This window comes from Emydura macquarii, unplaced genomic scaffold (genome assembly GCF_026122565.2).
Source record: "Emydura macquarii macquarii isolate MOO-44397 ecotype Brisbane River unplaced genomic scaffold, CSIRO-AGI_Emac_v2 contig_1348, whole genome shotgun sequence".
NCBI lineage: Eukaryota > Metazoa > Chordata > Testudines > Chelidae > Emydura > Emydura macquarii.
Window position 1 is genome coordinate 22,787,556 of NW_027131485.1, and position 14,999 is coordinate 22,802,554.

The window sequence follows — 14,999 nt, forward strand, 5'->3', positions numbered from 1 at the left end:
GAAATAAACACAGATAGCACAACCAACACCTCAGACAGCAAAACTCCTAACAAAACCCCTATCCTAGAATGCAATTGAAGCCCTGCACGCTGACCTGAACCTAAGGGGGCCCATCTACAAGTGTCAGGTCCAGGTCGGAAAACAAGCAGGCCCTCCACGGTTCAGGTCAGCTCTCCTTCGCCTGCCCTGTGGGGCGGGTGCAGTGGTGACTGTGGGACCCACTATGGCAGCACGTGCAGCTGCTGCACACAGCTCCTGCTGGGCCGACCACACAGGTTCGGGAGACGGGCTGGGCTGGAAAACAGCTTGGTCTCCTTGGGTGTGGGTCCAATTCATGCACACGAATTAAGCACGAGCACACCTGTATCTGCAATGACACTTCACACACAGCATGGGTTGCTCCCCTGTTCGGATTGGTGAGTACAGCCTCAAGGACCGGTCGTTTATTTTCTACCTCAAATCAGTATTTTGCTTAGCAGTTTAGCTCTTGCACGTACCTGTCGAGCTCAGAGTCAGGCCCCTCTTCTGGCACTGCAGCGGCTGCTGGGGGCAGGTTCCCACTTGGTTTTGGCACAGCTTTTGGCATAGCAGATGGGTTGTCATTCTCACTGTGGGCAATTAGAAAGGGTCAAAGGCATACAGTAACAAGGGTCTCAAAATCCATGATCACAAGCAGGAAACTAGATTTTCCAAGGTGAAGCCCTCAATCCACGCACCCACACCTTCTACCTACTGCAGGCACTGGAATCTCATTTCAGCATGGGTTCACCTAGGAGGGTCCAGCTAAGAAGAGAAAAAGCTAGACAGCAACTGTATGGTGGGGAGAGACCTCCAGATGGGGAAAGAGTGGAGATGGCAGATAGGATGAGCTAGTTCCCTGGACTACCACCTGAGCTGGTGTTAGTTCCTAACAACGAAGATTAAGACAGTGGTAATGGACAGAACCCAAAACACTCTGGATAAGGGCAGACACAGTCATCTCCAGACAGAGGAAGAGTGTGTTGGCCTGTGCATTCTTTAAGAGCTATGAACCATGAACAAACCAGGAGGTCCCATTCTGGAGTGGCTGATGTACAAGACAGTCAAGAGACCTGGGCTCCCTGTCCAGCTCCGACAGCAATGAGATGTGTAGCCTTGGGCACATCACTTCACCTCTCCACTTCTCAGCCACTATTTCTACCTCACAGGAGCATCGGGAAGCTTCATTCACTAATGTCTGTAAAGTGCTTTGAGATCTTCAGCAGCAGGTGCCATGGAAGGTAAGAGTATTGCCGGAGCTGTGCTTTTTGGACAGAAGTGACTGCTAGATTTCAGTTAGCAATGGACAGACTCGGGACACAAGGCCCGCAGTCTGCCCTGGGGTACCCAAAGATTCCCCACTTGAGGGGCACACAGAATTTGGATCACTTGAGGGGCACACAGAATTACGAGAAGCCCAAGAAAATGCGGCAATCAGAAATGCAATTCTAAAACACGCTACCATTTGACCTTTGAACTAGAAACATGCTGGGTGCAGAGAGATAGCCAGCTGTAATGCAGAGCACAGCAGGGTGACAATTATAGCAATTTACATCTTAGTGGATGTTAACAACAAATACAGACTTCCCACTTTCAGAGTGAGGATTGTCTGTCTGGAGTTTACCATCCACCAAAATGGAAGGATTACAATGTCAGATGTAGGCCTTGATTTTATACTCGATTTCTTTATTAAGAATGATTTGCCTGGTATCTGTGCTCAGTACGTGTTTACACTAGGCAGCTATATGGCTCAGAGAGGCAATACAGTGAGGTAATATCTCACCAGGCATTTGGCAGGTCAATGACAGGGGGCTGTGGTGGTGATGCATGTATCAGAAGAGACTTCAGCTCTCTGGTCTCATCATCATCTTCATACTAGATATGAAGAATAAGAAGTTACTATATGCTGAGAAAGCTTCTACACGGATTAAATACAATAAATCTGCAGCAGATGGAGGTTATGGGAGCTCAGCCCCTCCCAGAATTAGGCCTTTATTTTTAACAGTGAAGGATGAAAGGATAAATGCATGTGGAGTCTTGCAATCTCAGCTACATGTACCCTTCACATTGGACTCATGCTATTAAAATGACTGCTTGGCCAGACATGGTCTCAGTGTTATTTATAATCTTTAAAACATTTAACTGAAGTCACAATGCAGCACTGCAGCTAATGCTGTGCAAACAGCATGTGAGATTCTCAAAGGCAAGGAGGGAATTAAGCCACACAACTCCTACTGAAAGAATGGGGATTGTGTGGCTAACTCCCCTATTCAGCTTTGAAAATCACAACCTCCAATGACTTTCCACACACCCCTCCTTCTGGATGCTCACCCCAACTTTAGGACTCTAATCAACTCCCCCTGAAGGCAAGAGAAAGGTTCTCCCTGGATTTCAATGGGAAGTGAGCAGATGCTCCACAATATGGAAATCCAGCATCAGTGTTAATGTTGGAGCTGGCCCTCCCAAATCCTCTCGTCATGTCAGCTTTCTCCTTGACTGCCTGGCTGTGAAGAAGTCCTCCTGGTGCATGTGCGCACACTCTCTCACCACATCCCCACACCCACGTTCCCCACACTGCCTTTACATCTTTCCAGTGCAATTCTGTTTTGCAAACTGATATCCAGGGGCCAGGAATGACAGCAGCAACCTGACCATCTGCTTGAAAGGGAATGTTTCTCCACACCCTACATAGCAAAGACCAACATCACAGCAGTCTCGCCTGGAATTTCAGACTGGGCTCATCTGTGGTTATCCTAGAACTGACGCTCTCTGCCACGATCATTCCCAGGCGCCGAACCCGTGGCAAGTTGCTGTCCAGGTGGCATTTCATCCCTCCCATCAAGCTGGTGAGAAGCTCTGAAAGGACAAGCAGCACAAGGCACAGTGAGCACAGCAGCCCTGTCTATGGCAGCTCCCAAACAGCATGCCCAACTGAAAGTCCACATCTTTCACTACACAGCTTCAACTTCAGACACCAAGACAGACAAAGGCCCGGGGTGGAGGCTGAAAGAGACTCTAGAAAACACTTCTCTTTCTGCAGAGCTGTTTTCTTTTCCCATTATGTCAGGGAGGCATGCAGCAGGGTTAGGTTTTGAAGCCAAAGAGAATGGTACAAACACAGCACAAATCCTAGACCATTTGATTTAATAAAAGAGTTCACCAAAATACCATAAAGAGTGTTGGGCCACATTAATCCCAGGCATAAATCTAATGGCTTCAAAATTGTTATGAGAGATTAATGGACTGACTGTGTTATTATAGAAATTGCATCCGTAGAATGTGAAAAGAATAGTTAAAGGGTTTATGCTTTAAGATAGAATAGAAAAGTTTAGAGTTTGGAAAAAGGGCCAAAAGGACCTAATAAGGGCTGTCAGGACGCTAGCACAGCACAGATAGAGGGCAGACAGAAGAACGAATGCTGACCACACCTGGCTGGAGTGACAACTAAAAATGTAATGTTGCTAAATTGTATCACATGGGGTGACAAGCTGAACAAGTACAAGAACAAATGGATACTAAATTATGTTACATGATGAGGCAACCTGACAAACTTGTCAGCTTGGTCACTTTAAACTGACAAGTAACTGCAATAAGTAGCAAGTAAACTTGTCAGCTTAATCAGTTTGAGGTTATTTAAACCCCCAAAAATCAGTTGCACTTTGGACTGCAGCCTGCTGGGATCCTCGGTAGCTGGACTGAGTCCTTCTATGAACCAGCAGCGTCCAAGGGATGGTTATACTTCTTAGAGTCGACTCCGTCCAAGGGGCTTAGGAACAGAAGCGCTTTTTGGTAATGTATGAGAGTACACTTGCTTTACGATAGCTAAGGATTTACAAACAACCACCTGTCTGTAAATATTGAAATAGCTAAGAGTTTACAAGCAACCCTCTGTCCGTAAACTTTGGAATAATTGGGAGTTTGCAAACGACCATCTGTCTGCAAACATAAAATGACTAAAAGTAGGATTGTGCACTGTAAGGAATGAATGCATGCATAGGAAAATACTAGGCATCTGTATCTTCTTTGGTTTCATGTTTGTATTATCTACATTTATGCACTTTATCTAATATTTATTACTGACTAAAAATAAATGAGTTACATTGCTTCAGCTAAAGCCCTGTTTGAATTCTTGTTTCGTTGCCCCTGCCCCTCGATTGAGGCAATTCCCCTACTTCCAGATATCCACACTCCTAAAGCTAAGGCCTGTCAGGCCGCTCTGAGTCCATGGCATCCATTTTGATCGGTGCAATAACCTGGAATTCGCTGAGGGAGGAATATTAATATTCATTAATATGGTCATTAATATGGGCATTTCTGAAACCACTGCCCATGGTACATCTCTCTAACGTCAGCCAGTGAGAAATCTGATTATTCATTACAACACCATGAGAACAAAAGAATGGCCATACTGTGTTGGACCAATGGTCCATCGTACCCATCCTGTCTTCTGACAGTGGTCAATGCGCCAGGTGCTTCAGAGGGAATAAACAGAACACATAATCATTAAGTGATCCACTCCATGTCACACATTCCCAGCTTTGGGAAAACAGAGGCTAGGGACACTTTAGAGCATAGTTTTACGTCCTTGCCCATCCTGGCTAATAGCCATTGATGGACCTATCTTCCATGAACATATCTAGTCCTTTTTTGAACCCAGTTACAGTCTTGGCCTTCACAACATCCCCTGGCAAGAAGTTCCACAGGTTGACTTTGCATTGTGTGAAGAAATACTTTGTTTGTTTTAAACATGCTGCCTATTAATTTCATTTAGTGACCCCTAGTTCTTGTGTTATGAGAAGGAGTAAATAACACTCTCCACACCAGTCATAATTTTATAGACCTCTATCATATCCTCCCTTAGTCATCTCTTTTCCAAGCTGAAAAGTCTAAGTCTTATTACTCTTTCCTTATATGGAAGCTGTTCCATACTCCTCATCATTTTTGTTGCCCTTTTCTGTACCTTTTCCAATTCCAATATAACTTTTTTGAGATGGGGCGACCAGATCTGCATGCAGTATTCGAGATGTGGGCATACCATAGATTTATACAGAGGCAATACAATATTTTCTCTCTTATTATCCCTTTCCTAATGATTCCCAGCATTCTGTTAGCTTTTTTTGACTGCCACTGCATGTTGAGTGGATGTTTTCAGAGAACTGTCCACAGTGACTCAAAGATCTTTTTTTGAGTGTAACAGCTAATTTAGACCCCATCATTTTATATGTATAGTTGGGATTCTGTTTTCCAATGCGTATTACTTTACATTTATCAACATTGAATTTCAGTTGCCATTTTGTTGTCCAGTCACCCAGTTTTGTGAGATCCCTTTGTAACACTTCACAGTCTGTTTTGGACTTAACTATCTTGAGTAGTTTTGTATCATCTGCAAATTTTGCCCCATCATTGTTTACCCCTTTTTCTAGATCATTTATGAATATGATGAACAGTACTGGTCCCAGTACAGATCCCTGGGGAACACAGGTACAGATTATAGATACCACAGTCTGTATCTATAAAGTCCAGGCTTTAATAGAAGAATCTTGGGTTGGCTAGAATGCAATAAACTTGTTTTCTAATAAATAATAATAAATAGCACTTTCATTTTCAACACACTATATGAAAGTTAATTAACCACCTCGAGACCCCTGGGAGGTAGGTGAACTATTATGTGTATTGTGGTAGCACTTGGGAGCTCTAGTCCTGAACCCAGATCCAGTGGTGCTGGGCACTGTTCTAACAAAGAATGAAAAAAGGTCCCTGCCTCAAAGAGCTTGCAATCATATCATCAGACAAGAGACAACAGGCTGATACAGACAGACAGCTGGGGAGCACAAGCAAACAATGAAACAAAAACCAGTCAACATGATAGGCAGTTGTCTCAGTACACCAGCAGCCTGACCGTTGTCAGTAACTGTCTATGTACTTTTGTTACTTAACAAATATTAATGTAATTTACAGAGAGAGATCAGAGATGACTCATCTGAAATCACACAGTAAGTGTAAGAGTTAGGGAACAGAACCCACGACTCTTGGTTCAGCCAGGAAGTGCTTCCCAGCACTGCTGCTGCACCAGGGCTCCAGGAGTTCTTTCAGCATCTTGTTCTGGACTTGCAAAGCCTGCTCTAACCCTTCGTAACCTAAGCCAAGCAGAACATGGCACGCTGAACAGCAGCGCAATGAAGAGCTCAGTCTCTGCCATATAGACATTCAACGGGCTGAAATGAGTTGATCTCCATCAGTCAGTGGGTACAACAGAACAAGAGTTGTGATACTAGTAGAATCCAAAATCTAGGGTTCCCACTCTGAAACAGAACATCTCCCTTTTGCCTTACTATTCTGCTAGTAGTATCCTATGATAATATTCTCTAATTCCACTTCCCCATGACCCATCTCTGAATTAAACCACACTAGATTATACTTTAGGAGGACGATAGTCCCAGCTGAGTCACAAGAGTGGGAGTCCGAAGACCTACGTTCCATTTCTCACTCTGCCGCAGATCCTCTCTCCAGGACATTGAGATACAGAGAGCTTGTGATGTGCTCAAATGCTCCTTCTCAAAATCTACACACTCTACCTCACCACTGAGGAGACACTGCTATTTGCTCAGGCCCTGCTCCTTTAGACACACACGAATAGGCTCACTGAATTCAGTGGGACTACTCAAATGATCAGAGCTACTCACTTGGGTTGTGTCTGCAGGATGAGGCCTGGAGAATGTGAAGATAATGGTTATGACTGGGGCTTCGAGGATAGAGTGTTAAAGAAGGGAAAAAGTTAGAATCCAAAGGAGGGAAGGAGACCTCTGGTTTCTCTGCTCCTTTCCACCTCCCTCACCTTGTCTGTTGTTCTCTATTTCAGGCTCCTTCAGATGGGCGAGGCAGATCAGGATGGCCTTGCTAATATACAGTTGCTGCTCAACTGGAGAGTGTTTCACAGCACTGCTGCTGCCCCAGGTCTCCAGAAGTTCTTTCAGCACCTGGTCCAGAAGTTTACAGCATTAGCTAGATGAAGTGGGTTTGTGCTACATCCAAAAGTCACTCTTTCACAAACACACACAACATCCCCACCCAGCAAGGTTGCCTAATGCCTGTTGTACCCTTCATTCAGCATAAGAAAATAACAAAACTGGGTGACTGAGCAACAAAATGGCAGATGAAAATCAATGTTGATAAATGTAAAGTAATGCACATTGGAAAACATAATCCCAACTATACATATAAAATGAGGGGGTCTAAATTAGCTGTTACCACTCAAGAAAGAGATCTTGGAGTCATTGTGGATAGTTCTCTGAAAACATCCACTCAATGCGCAGTCAGAAAAGCTTACAGAATGTTGGGAATCATTAGGAAAGGCATAGATAATAAGAGAGAAAATATTGCCTCTTTATAAATCCATAGTACGTCCACATCTTAAATACTGCATGCAGATCTGGTCACCCCATGTCAAAAAAATATATATATTGGAATTGAAAAAGGTACAGAAAGGGACAACAAAAACCATTAGGAGTATGGAACAGCTTCCATATGAGGCGAGATTAATAAAACTGGGACTTTAAGCTTGGAAAAGAGACAACTAAGGGGGATATAAGTGGTCTATAAAATCATGACTGGTGTGGAGAAAGCAAATAAGGAGGTGTTATTTACTCCTCATGAACTAGGGGTCACTAAACATAATTAATGGGCAGCAGGTTTAAAACAAACAAAAGAAAGTATTTCTTCAATGCAGTCAACCTGTGAAACTCCTTGCCAGAGGATGTTGTGAAGGCCAAGACTGTAACGGGGTTCAAAAAAGAACTAGGTAAATGCATGGAGGATAGGTCCATCAATGGTTATTAGCCAGGATAGGCAGGGATTGCTGTTTGCCAAATGTTGGGAATGGCCGAAGGGACGGCTCACTTGATGATTACTTGTTCTATTGATTCTCTCTGAAGTACCTGTCATTGGCCACTGTCGGAAGACAGGATACTGAGCTAGGTGGACCATTGGTCTGACCCAATATAACTGTTCTTATGATCCACAGATGGAAGATGCTACAGAAGTACAATGTACCATTAGAATCTCTGGAAGGACTGCAGCCTGTTTAAATGGGATGGCAACTCTTCCTTCATTTTGAACCACATTTCCTTTCTTTTCTATTCCCCCTTCTCCTCAGTGTTCTCTGGTGGCCATCTTACTACCTTTCCAGAGATGAGACAGAAGGGCAGGCAGTGATTCCTATGAAGAGGACTTCTCTGCTACGCTTTGCGTGAGGCCATGCAGCTCTGCCCAGGACCAATATGGGGGCATTCTCTATCACTCCAGTCACACAGGGGATTCTAGTTATCTGCTCCATTAAACAGCAGTGAAGCATAACAGAGAGTGAGATGTTCAGGAGTAAAAATTCTAACCTAAATATACATCACTGAAGGTACCTAACTTACTTTGATCAACAAAGAACGTCGAAGGTTGTCTAGGGCCAGGTATCCAATGAGGGTCTGCAGCACTGCAGTCTGCAATGAAAACAATAGGATTTGTTATACTGAGCGGAAAGTTATTAATCAGCAAGGACTTTTAACACACACACGCACGCGTGTTTGATCAGAACGTTCAGAGACAAAATATTGTGCAGAGCTCACGCAAGCCCACAGTGTTCTTAGAAAATTTAGTTATGGCTGAAATTCCAGGCTTCTGATGTTGTTGTGCCTGGGTATTTCAGTGCTCAGGTTAGTTCAAATCACACCCTTTCAGGGATGTCCGTGGCACCCAAGAGAGGGCTCCTGCTAATACAACTCCCCATTGACCAACCCATGCACAGCAAGTCTTATTGAAAATATTGCTCCTACTATTTGAAACAAAAGAAACACCTGAAGTCAGGGAATCTTGTCCTTCCCTTAGCTGAAGACTCGTGCCTCTCCCCCCGCCCACAATGTATTTAATGCTCTAGATGCTGCAGATCATAAGGCAGGGCAAAGTCTTCACATTCTGCACTTTCATGGGCGCTAATGCTCACCCACTGCCATTTCACATCCACATCATTTCTCTCCAAACGCCAAGGACGCAGATGATTCCAAACCAAACTCAGAGCTCCTCAGTGCACTCCTCCTGCCTGTCCTCTCGGGGGGGTGGAGGTCACATTGCTTCCAGCCTCTCCCCCTGGATTCTAGATGGGCTCAGGGCCTCTAGCTCCCCAGATTGCTGACATCCCAGGCAAATCCTCCCTCGGTTCCCAGGAGGAAAGGTGAGAACACTGCTGATCACCATAGATTGACTTACAAGGCAGAATAGAAGCCCAGTGCTTGAAAGGGACCACCTTACCACATTACTGGACAGGGAGAAGTTACAATAATCTTCAGCTGAGGTCCAAGTATATGTTGAGGAGTAGGGAGCCTGGGGAATAAAGAAGCAGCTCTTGCCTACAATCAGAGACCCGGAGGTCACCTGGGCAAGAATTTAGCACTCTGAAAAACGTAGGCCTTCCTAACAGACAGGAGGGACTTGCTTTCCCCACATGGACACAGCAAAGCCCTTACCGCATAGCCGTACTGCAGGAGTAGCAGCTTCTGGGTCATCACAAACTGAGCTTTCTTGTTTTTCACAATCAGGTTCCCCAGTAATCGAGACAAGACATCCGCCCTAGCAAGACAGGTCAGCAGCAGAGTATTAGGGATCCAGTTATCTGAACTGCTTCATGCTGATTTCAATCATATCATGATTTTGTGAGTGGCTGCCCATTTGCAACATAATCAAAAGTCGTGGATCAGCCAAACAGCTTCCATGCAGTGTTACATCTACAGAAGTGACTAATACAGCAAAAATATCCAGAGCAGTACAAAATGGTGTCAGAGCAATGGCAGTGAAGAAATCTCCAGCTAGACCAGTCCCAACCTCTCCCAGCAAGTGGCACAGTGTGCAGTGATAGAGCACAGGTTGACAACCTTCAAGAAATAATCTACAAGTGTAGCTAGAACAAGATTTGGGGGGAGAAGAGGTAGTTGATTTTTTACCCTGGTGCTGTCTGAACAAAGCCACAGACCACTGTTTCCATCCAACGATCTGGCACACATTTGACCAGTCGCCAGCACATCCTCTGCCAGATGCAGTCCACCTTGGTGAGATCCATTAGGCGGGGCACCAACACATTCAGAATTTCTTCTGTATTGGGAGAGAACAAAAGGAAGCTCGCTGCTTGGAGGATGCTGGGGCAATAGACCACTGCATAGTCCATATGGACAGTTTGCAAAATCAAGCTATTTACAGAGAGATAAACATGAAGGCAATGTCCTTTCCAATACAAGTTCCCCCCATAGGTCTTGCTGAACACTGACAAATACACAGTTGGAACCAGTCTGGTACACACCTGTTTGTTAGTATTGTTCAAATAGGTATTAGAATTATAAGAATGTATTTAGCGTTTAGAATTTAACTGCAAATCACCAGACAGAAGAGAAGCATTAATAAGTGTAAAATACTAGTTTCCCCACAGGAAATGTTATCTTCTGCCCAACACTCAACAAACCATTGTGCAACATCGGAGGACAAAAGACTTTGCTGACTGCTCCCCCCTTGGAGACTTGCAAGTGAACTGTTCTCAACAGCTGAATTTGCAACTTGAAGCAGAAAGGGGGAAGGCATAAAAAGTCCTAACAAGGAGGAACTGTATCTTTTATGCTGCTTGGACTTTGAGATTACTGAGCATAAGCAGAAGATCCAAGGACTTGGTCTAGGTTAGCCCTAAAGGACATATAGAGCTTGCTTATTACAGAAGCTTCTATTACTTTTTGAAACTTGAGATTGGAACTCATTTTTGTGTATATACATTTACTTCTTTTAACCTTACAAATAACTCTCATTTCTTTTCCTTTTCTTTAGATAGCCAATCCTATAATGAACTATAAGCATTGTCTTTGATGTGAGACCTAAGTTGCAAATGACCTGGGATAAGAAACTGGGACTGGGAGTAACCTGAATATTGTTGTAAGGAACCATCTATCACAAAGGCAGGCTTATCTGGGTAGCAAGATACGCTGGAGTACCTAGGAGGAATGTCTATAACTCCACGTTAAGGCTGGGATAGTGCTTGAGGAGTTTACACTTGATAATTGAGTGGTGAAATCTAAGTATAGAACTCACAACTAATTTGGGGTTTGTGCTCTGCTTAACTGTCTGCCCTGAGGTTGGTACCCATACTCTTGAGCCGCTGAAGGCCAGGCTTGACAGTAGCTTCCAGGAATCCCGTTGAAGTAGGAGATTAGAACTCCATCCTTAACTTCCCCACCTATTACACGCTACTACACATGGGGAGCAGCCTTCACCTGCTCCAAAATGCAAAGTGAAACCAAACTGAAGGCTCATCACCCACAAAACCTGTTATCTAAGGGCTGTGATTTTTGACTCACTGGTGTTTGCAATGCATTTTCAGAACCTCAGAGGGAAGGCACTAGGGAAGTATTATCATTAATGCCCAGGACGGTAGGGTTCCTGGAAAACTAGCGCTCTCATTGTCTCTTGGGAGAACACACTCAAATCACCCATGAAGAGAGACAGACAGGTAACAGACACACAGTTGGGATGTCTCAGAAAGGAGAGCAGACCATGTCTATAAACTATAGGCAACATCCCAAGTCACGAATGAATCTGCCCCCAACCTCCCTCTTTTACTGACCATCGTATGTTTCTTGCTGACATAATTCTATATAGACCAGATCCTTTATCCCAAAACCATGTTATAAGACACTCACTTTGTCTCCCATGCATGCATACCTTCCCCAGCACCTGAGACACAAAGGAGATGGAACAGTCCAAGCCACCTGTGGTAAAATGAGACACATGCTTAATGAAACACTTAGATTGCCAGCCATTGGCATCCTTCTGATTATCAGGAGACCACCCTTTGTACTGTGTCCCTCTCCCAGCGCAGCTGGTTTGCAATCTCACCTCTCAGCGAGTCTGAGATCCTCTGCAACACCTGGATGATTTCAGTAGCCAGCAAAGGGAAGTAGTTTTGTGGGAAGAATATAGGCTGGTTATTCCCCTGCAGCTTGTTGCACAAGTGGTCAGGCAGACACACAACCTTGTTGAGGAGGGTCTCTTGTAACATGGGTAAACCAGCCTGTGCCTGCTGATGACAGACCGCCCACATCAGAGCTGACATGCCCCCTGTTTGCAGGAACTGCTCCAGGATACTGATGACCTTCTTCAGGCGAAAGCCAGGACTGGAAAGAAAGAAAAGTGGGACCCCCTTTTAATTAATGAGGAAGAGGACACACAAAAGAAGATCACATCACTTTCTACTGTGATCCCATCAGCTCACATAGCTGCCACTATACACCAGAATATAATTTAAAATTAGCAGTGAGATAACACTGTATCCTACAGCGCGTTCTGCCTGTGAATCTCACAGCACTTTATACACGTTAGCTAATTCAGCCTCACAATCCCCTTGGGAGCTGAGGAAGTATCATTTTCCCATCTGCAAAAAAGGGAAAAATGAAGCACCAACAGCTGAAGTAACCCTCTCAAGGTAACACAGCAGAGCTGGGAAGAGATGCCAGGTCTCCTGACTCCCATCCGTGTTTTAACCACATTACAAGCCTTCTCTCAATGTAGTTATATGCCTTCTACCATTGAGACCTGAAACATGGCAACGATGCCACAGCCAGGAATCATCAGGCCCATCCTGAACACTTTTATGCTGGTCTATGCTGCAACTACAATTGAACATGGGGATTTGATTACAACACACTGGTTCTTTCACATCATTACAACAATCGCAATTTGTAGTATAGGCAGCAGTACCCACATTCAATACCCAGATTAAAGCATTGAAAATGTCCATGGAATTAGTATGATTCAGGGACAAGGCTGAAAATAGTTAGGTCTTTTCTGCACTACAAAATGAACCCATGTTTGCCAGATCATCTGACTAGGCTGGAACTACAGCATGAAGAGAGATACGTTTACATATCTTTAGTGCTAACAAATACGGGCTGAAGCCAGGCTTACCCAGTAGAAATGATGGTGTCCAGCAGAACCAAAAAGGCTTGGTCAGCTGGCCCTTCCAAGAAAAAGCTATCCCATAATTCCTTCTGCTGATCAGAGGTAAGTAGTTCTATCCATTCAGGACTCAGGTTACTGACAAGACCTTGTAGAAAGGCAGAAAAATGTACACTGGTAAATTCTTCCCTCTCCTTCAGGGAGACTTGGTTTTCGGTTCCACCAAGGTAGCACTTGATTGTGCCAAGCATCTCTGAGATCTGGACTCCATTCCTGGAAGAAGAAAGGGTAGCCATAGCATCTTGTACTGCACGCTGTACTTTGAAGGGCTCAGGATCCATTTGGTAAAGTCACTTCTGGAACTGATCAAACAAAGGGAAAAATGAAGCAGAGAATGATGGGACTCAGACACCTGGCTACTGCAATCCCTCTGAATGGGCACTCTGCTTAGCCTGCACTTGAGATGAGTCTGGCAGTCTCAGCCCAGCCACTTGCGGGATTTCCCCACATCACAAAACTCCCACATAAACTGGCAGGTCTGCAGGCCTCCACCCAGTGCTGGAGGATTATTAGTTAATTATTATTAGAATTTATGCATACTGCAATAGCACTTAATAGCCCCCTGCAGGGACCAGGACCAGCTGACTAAGATCAATGCCCCATGGCACTAGGTGCTGCACGCGAGCCCTGTGGGTGCTGGGTGCTATATGCGCAGGAGCTGAAGGAGGCTCGGCGCCCCCCGGCGCCTCCCCCGTACACGTAGAGGGCCGGAGTAGGCGCTGCGCGCGTGTGCGCACACTGGCTGCCTCAGGGTGCTAGGCGCTGCTGCTGCTGCACGCACGCGCGTCAGGGACACACGGACGGACGGACACGGTGAAGGAGGCGGGGCGGCTAGGCCCCGCAGACACACGCTCCCGTCCGTCCCGCGCTCCGGTGACGCCGCCCGGGGTCCTCCAGCTGCCCGGCTCCGCAGCCCCCCTCTGCCTCGGGCAGGGGCGGGGCCTCCATAGCCCCAGTCCAGCGCGAGGCTGCCATGGGGCGAGGCGTCGCGGTCTGTCTCCCCGCAGCCGCCCCGGGACAGACTCACCCCTCCGTGCCGCGCCCCCCGACGACACCGTCTTGGTCGGTCACCACCAGCCTAGCCGCAGATTCGCCGCTCGCGAGCTGGCCCGGCCCACGGGTGTCGAGTCTGCTGACTCTGAGCCGGCGCTGACGGTAACGCCGCAATGCATTGCGGGGTGCGCCTTAAAGAGACAGTAACAGGTGTGACGGGGGAGCGGAGTGTCTGTGTCCCACCTCCACACCCCACGTGGGGCGTCCCGAGCCGAGAGTCACAGCGGCGCTAAGGAGGCTGCGCGGGGCAGCTCCAGCTCGGGGCCGAGGCGGGCGGGTCTCCGGGCTGCAGGTGCCGGAGCACCAGGCATCCTAGCCCCGAGCGTGGCCGGGCCGGTTGTTTCTGCCGCGCTGCTGGCGCAGGAGACAGGCCCAGGCCCGTGAGGGACACGGTGTGGCCAGGGGCTGCACGTGCCGAACGGGGCGGGGCTACAGAGCGACCCTGTTGCTTAGAGTGACAGCGGCGCACGCGCCCCCTTGTCACCGGGGCAGGGCCGCAGGGCGTTCTCGGATTCCCAGCGCCCGGCTGCTGCGGAGCTTTTGTTGCCTCTTCCACGGCTCTTCCTGGCGCCTTTCGCCCACGGGGCTCTTACTGCAGCACGGTCGGGCAGGCCGTCGCCCCCCAGCCTCAGGCACGTCCGACTGCGTCCCACCCTTGCCTGTTGACCCTGAGCAGCAGCACATCCCACTCTCTTGCGCAGTTATTGGGCGGTGAGAAGATGAGTGGGGCTGTCAGCCGTTCTTTAGAGAGTGGCTTATTTTTTATGAAGAAAGGTTTTTTTACTGAAAGGCACTGGCTTGTCAGCGCTATTGACCTCCAAGTCACACAAAGCCCTCCTATAGTGCCCGCTGGCTGTGTCACTGCTGCTGGGGCAGGCAGCAAAGGGTAGCAAGAA

The 14,999-nt window shown here is 46.6% G+C and overlaps 1 protein-coding gene across 4 annotated transcripts in view; it reads right to left on the minus strand.

Annotated features, from left to right (window-relative positions):
* TELO2 (telomere maintenance 2) overlaps positions 1 to 14,388 on the minus strand; it is a 35,802-nt gene extending 21,414 nt beyond the window's left edge. For 2 of the 4 annotated variants that reach the window (XM_067551426.1, XM_067551429.1), the window contains exons 1-11: positions 14,078 to 14,388; positions 13,000 to 13,352; positions 11,932 to 12,209; positions 11,736 to 11,804; positions 10,002 to 10,149; positions 9,528 to 9,630; positions 8,439 to 8,507; positions 6,854 to 6,995; positions 2,738 to 2,874; positions 1,802 to 1,893; positions 498 to 608 (exon numbers count right to left, since the gene is read on the minus strand). In XM_067551426.1, the coding sequence (XP_067407527.1) occupies positions 498 to 608; positions 1,802 to 1,893; positions 2,738 to 2,874; positions 6,854 to 6,995; positions 8,439 to 8,507; positions 9,528 to 9,630; positions 10,002 to 10,149; positions 11,736 to 11,804; positions 11,932 to 12,209; positions 13,000 to 13,331 (1,481 nt within the window). In that variant the 5' untranslated portion in view covers positions 13,332 to 13,352; positions 14,078 to 14,388. Of the gene's footprint in view, positions 1 to 497; positions 609 to 1,801; positions 1,894 to 2,737; positions 2,875 to 6,853; positions 6,996 to 8,438; positions 8,508 to 9,527; positions 9,631 to 10,001; positions 10,150 to 11,735; positions 11,805 to 11,931; positions 12,210 to 12,999; positions 13,684 to 13,831 lie in introns of those variants that run through there. The other 2 variants (XM_067551428.1, XM_067551427.1) reach the window with 2 other exon arrangements.
* Between the last annotated feature and the right edge of the window lie 611 nt (positions 14,389 to 14,999).